The sequence below is a fragment of the Montipora capricornis genome, chromosome 2, assembly GCF_036669925.1.
Source record: "Montipora capricornis isolate CH-2021 chromosome 2, ASM3666992v2, whole genome shotgun sequence".
NCBI classification, from domain to species: Eukaryota; Metazoa; Cnidaria; class Anthozoa; order Scleractinia; family Acroporidae; genus Montipora; species Montipora capricornis.
Window position 1 is genome coordinate 29238873 of NC_090884.1, and position 2500 is coordinate 29241372.

Consider the following 2500-nt stretch of genomic DNA (forward strand, 5'->3'; position numbering starts at 1 on the left):
TGAGCTTACACATTAAAAAAAAGTGGAAACCTCTCAGCCACAAGCCAAATCCCACATTGTTGAAGAACATGTCCATTCCAAAGAGTGCTTCTGTCATAAAACATGTAAGTTATTTTAGTGAATGGATTACCACGAAAAGTCAATAAAACCACACCTTTTAGATACACATTGAAAAGTGTGACTACTAAAAATTAATGAACAACAATATTCAGGAAACAGAACAAAGAATATCATATTCATAATAACATTTTTTTTAGGTCTTAGAGGAGACTGGATTTGATATGACACACTTTGCTGACCCTGAACAATACCTAGAACATAACTTTCAAGATCATCAGGTACATTATACCACAAAGGGGACATCTCAATTTTTGAGTTTTGTTCTTTACCTATCAGATGTGATCTTTGTGCATGCAGTTACCCATATTGGGAGGAAAGCTGTTAGTCTTGGAGGAAACACTCCACTGGAGTGTATTTGTTTATTTTGCATGTCAAGAATAAAACACCCAAAACCCAAACATAAAGTATTGGACGCATGATATAATTTTCGAAGTTAACATTTGGAAGCCAGTGGCTAATTGATGAGAGTTCTTTAACACTCCATTGCTACACGTACTTGTAAAATACAACCACTTCTTACACTTTTGTTGGTCATCTGGCCCCAGTTGTTCAAACGATCGATAGCGCTATCCACCGAATAAACACTAGCAAGGTCAATTGAGTTATCCAGTGGATAGTGATTTATCCGCCAGGTAGCGCTATCCACCGTTTGAACAACTGGGGCCTGATGTGTATATTTCCATTCTTCTTAGACAAAAAAAAGACAATGGGCATGCGCTTTTATATGAAAATAGTTTTATACCCAAGTTCCCCACATAGCCATTTACTGCCTAAGGAGCGATGCTAATCAGATGTCAAAAGCTTCTGTTAATCAGTTTCCAAGTACTGTTGCTGCAGTATTAGTGAAATTAATGTGTTTTGCATTTGTCAATTCTCTATGTGTTAGGTTCGACTGTACATTGTCCCTGGTGTCCCAGAGAAAACGGTATTCCAACCTCACACCAGAGGGGAAATCAAGGTAAACCTCTAATAAAACAGCAATGACACATGGAGATGCTAGCTGGTCAAAAAATGCAAAGGATCAGTTAGTCTGTCTGAGTGTCCACCCATACATCTTTCCTTGTGTGTGTCGATCACCCAATCAATCAACTAAGTGTTTTCAAGCTTTTTCTGGTGATTGTGATGTCTGTCATTTGACAGTCCCTTTATAACATCATGCTGCACGATAGTTGCTTAATTAAATCAATTATTGTAAGCTTAACCGGAAGTCAGCTGTGTCTCGGTGCAGGAAAATCCAAACTAGCAAAAGGAAGGTCATAGATTTCACTTTTTTGTACAGAAATTAGATTTTTTAAGTATATGTATGCCTAATGTACGTCTGGCTGAGCCAGCTCTCATTGACAAGTAAAATTATCTGGCATAATTCTAGACTGAGTGAAATTCACAAGTGTCACTCATACTGTTAGCGGGGAAAGGGGTAATTCTGTGATGTTGCGTTGTGGCGGATTTCTTAATATTTATTTGTTATTTCATAGAATATTGAGTGGTTTCACATCATCAATCTTCCAAGCCACAAAAAAGACACAGTCAGTCGTGAAAACCTGGGTTTGAACCCCAATGCTTTCTTCATGGTCATACCATTCGTAAAGTAAGCACAAGTAATACCTTGTAATTTGACCTGCCGTCCAGTCATATCATTGAAGAGGCATGTTCAGTACTTCTTTTTTAAACATTTAAGCACATTTTGATGCAGTGGAACAGTCTCATGGGAAAGGAGAAAGGCATCTACATGTAGATTAATAGTTAATTATTAATTATCAATTATTATTAAACATTAATAATTAATTGTTAATCTCCCAAAAGGTTGTTGACCCCTTCAATAAACCGAAATACGTATTTCTGAAACCTACATGTAGGGTAAAGTCTGCTTACGAGCTTATCCCGGTTTCTGTAGCATGAAGCGACAAGGAGTATTTCTACTCCCCCCTGGATGGGATGCTAGTCCATCGCAGGGTTACCCCCAGCATTAATTCGCCGGTACCCATTTATACACCTGGGTGGAGAGAGGCACCGTGAGAATAAAGTGTCTTGCCCAAGAACACAACACAATGTCCTCGGCCCTGACCCGAAGCCGGACTACTCGACCCGGAGTCGAGCACACTAACCATGAGGCCATTGCGCCTCCCAAAAATCCTACATGTAGCTATTCTTTTATGACCTTTTACCCAGAAAACTCACCTTTTATTGGCTTTGAAAGATTGGAAATATGGTCTTTGTGCTATAGTTTGATCCGCGACCGTGCAATACTAGTTCATTATGATATGGCAAGCAATTCTCAGGCTATATGGAGCACTCTGATTGGCTGGTTTTCGGTCAGGATTTTACCGTACGGACCATTACCTTGGAAACGGTCCGTTTCCGTATATCTTCTCTCTCCCGA

General features: G+C 39.3%; 1 protein-coding gene across 1 annotated transcript in view; it reads left to right on the top strand.

Moving 5' to 3' along the window:
* The window catches only part of LOC138039269 (m7GpppN-mRNA hydrolase-like), a 14017-nt gene that overhangs the window by 5088 nt on the left and 6429 nt on the right, over nucleotides 1-2500 (top strand). The window contains exons 5-7 of the mRNA XM_068885480.1: nucleotides 258-338; nucleotides 1007-1078; nucleotides 1596-1708. Coding sequence (XP_068741581.1) covers nucleotides 258-338; nucleotides 1007-1078; nucleotides 1596-1708 — 266 coding nt within the window. The remainder of the gene's footprint in view (nucleotides 1-257; nucleotides 339-1006; nucleotides 1079-1595; nucleotides 1709-2500) is intronic.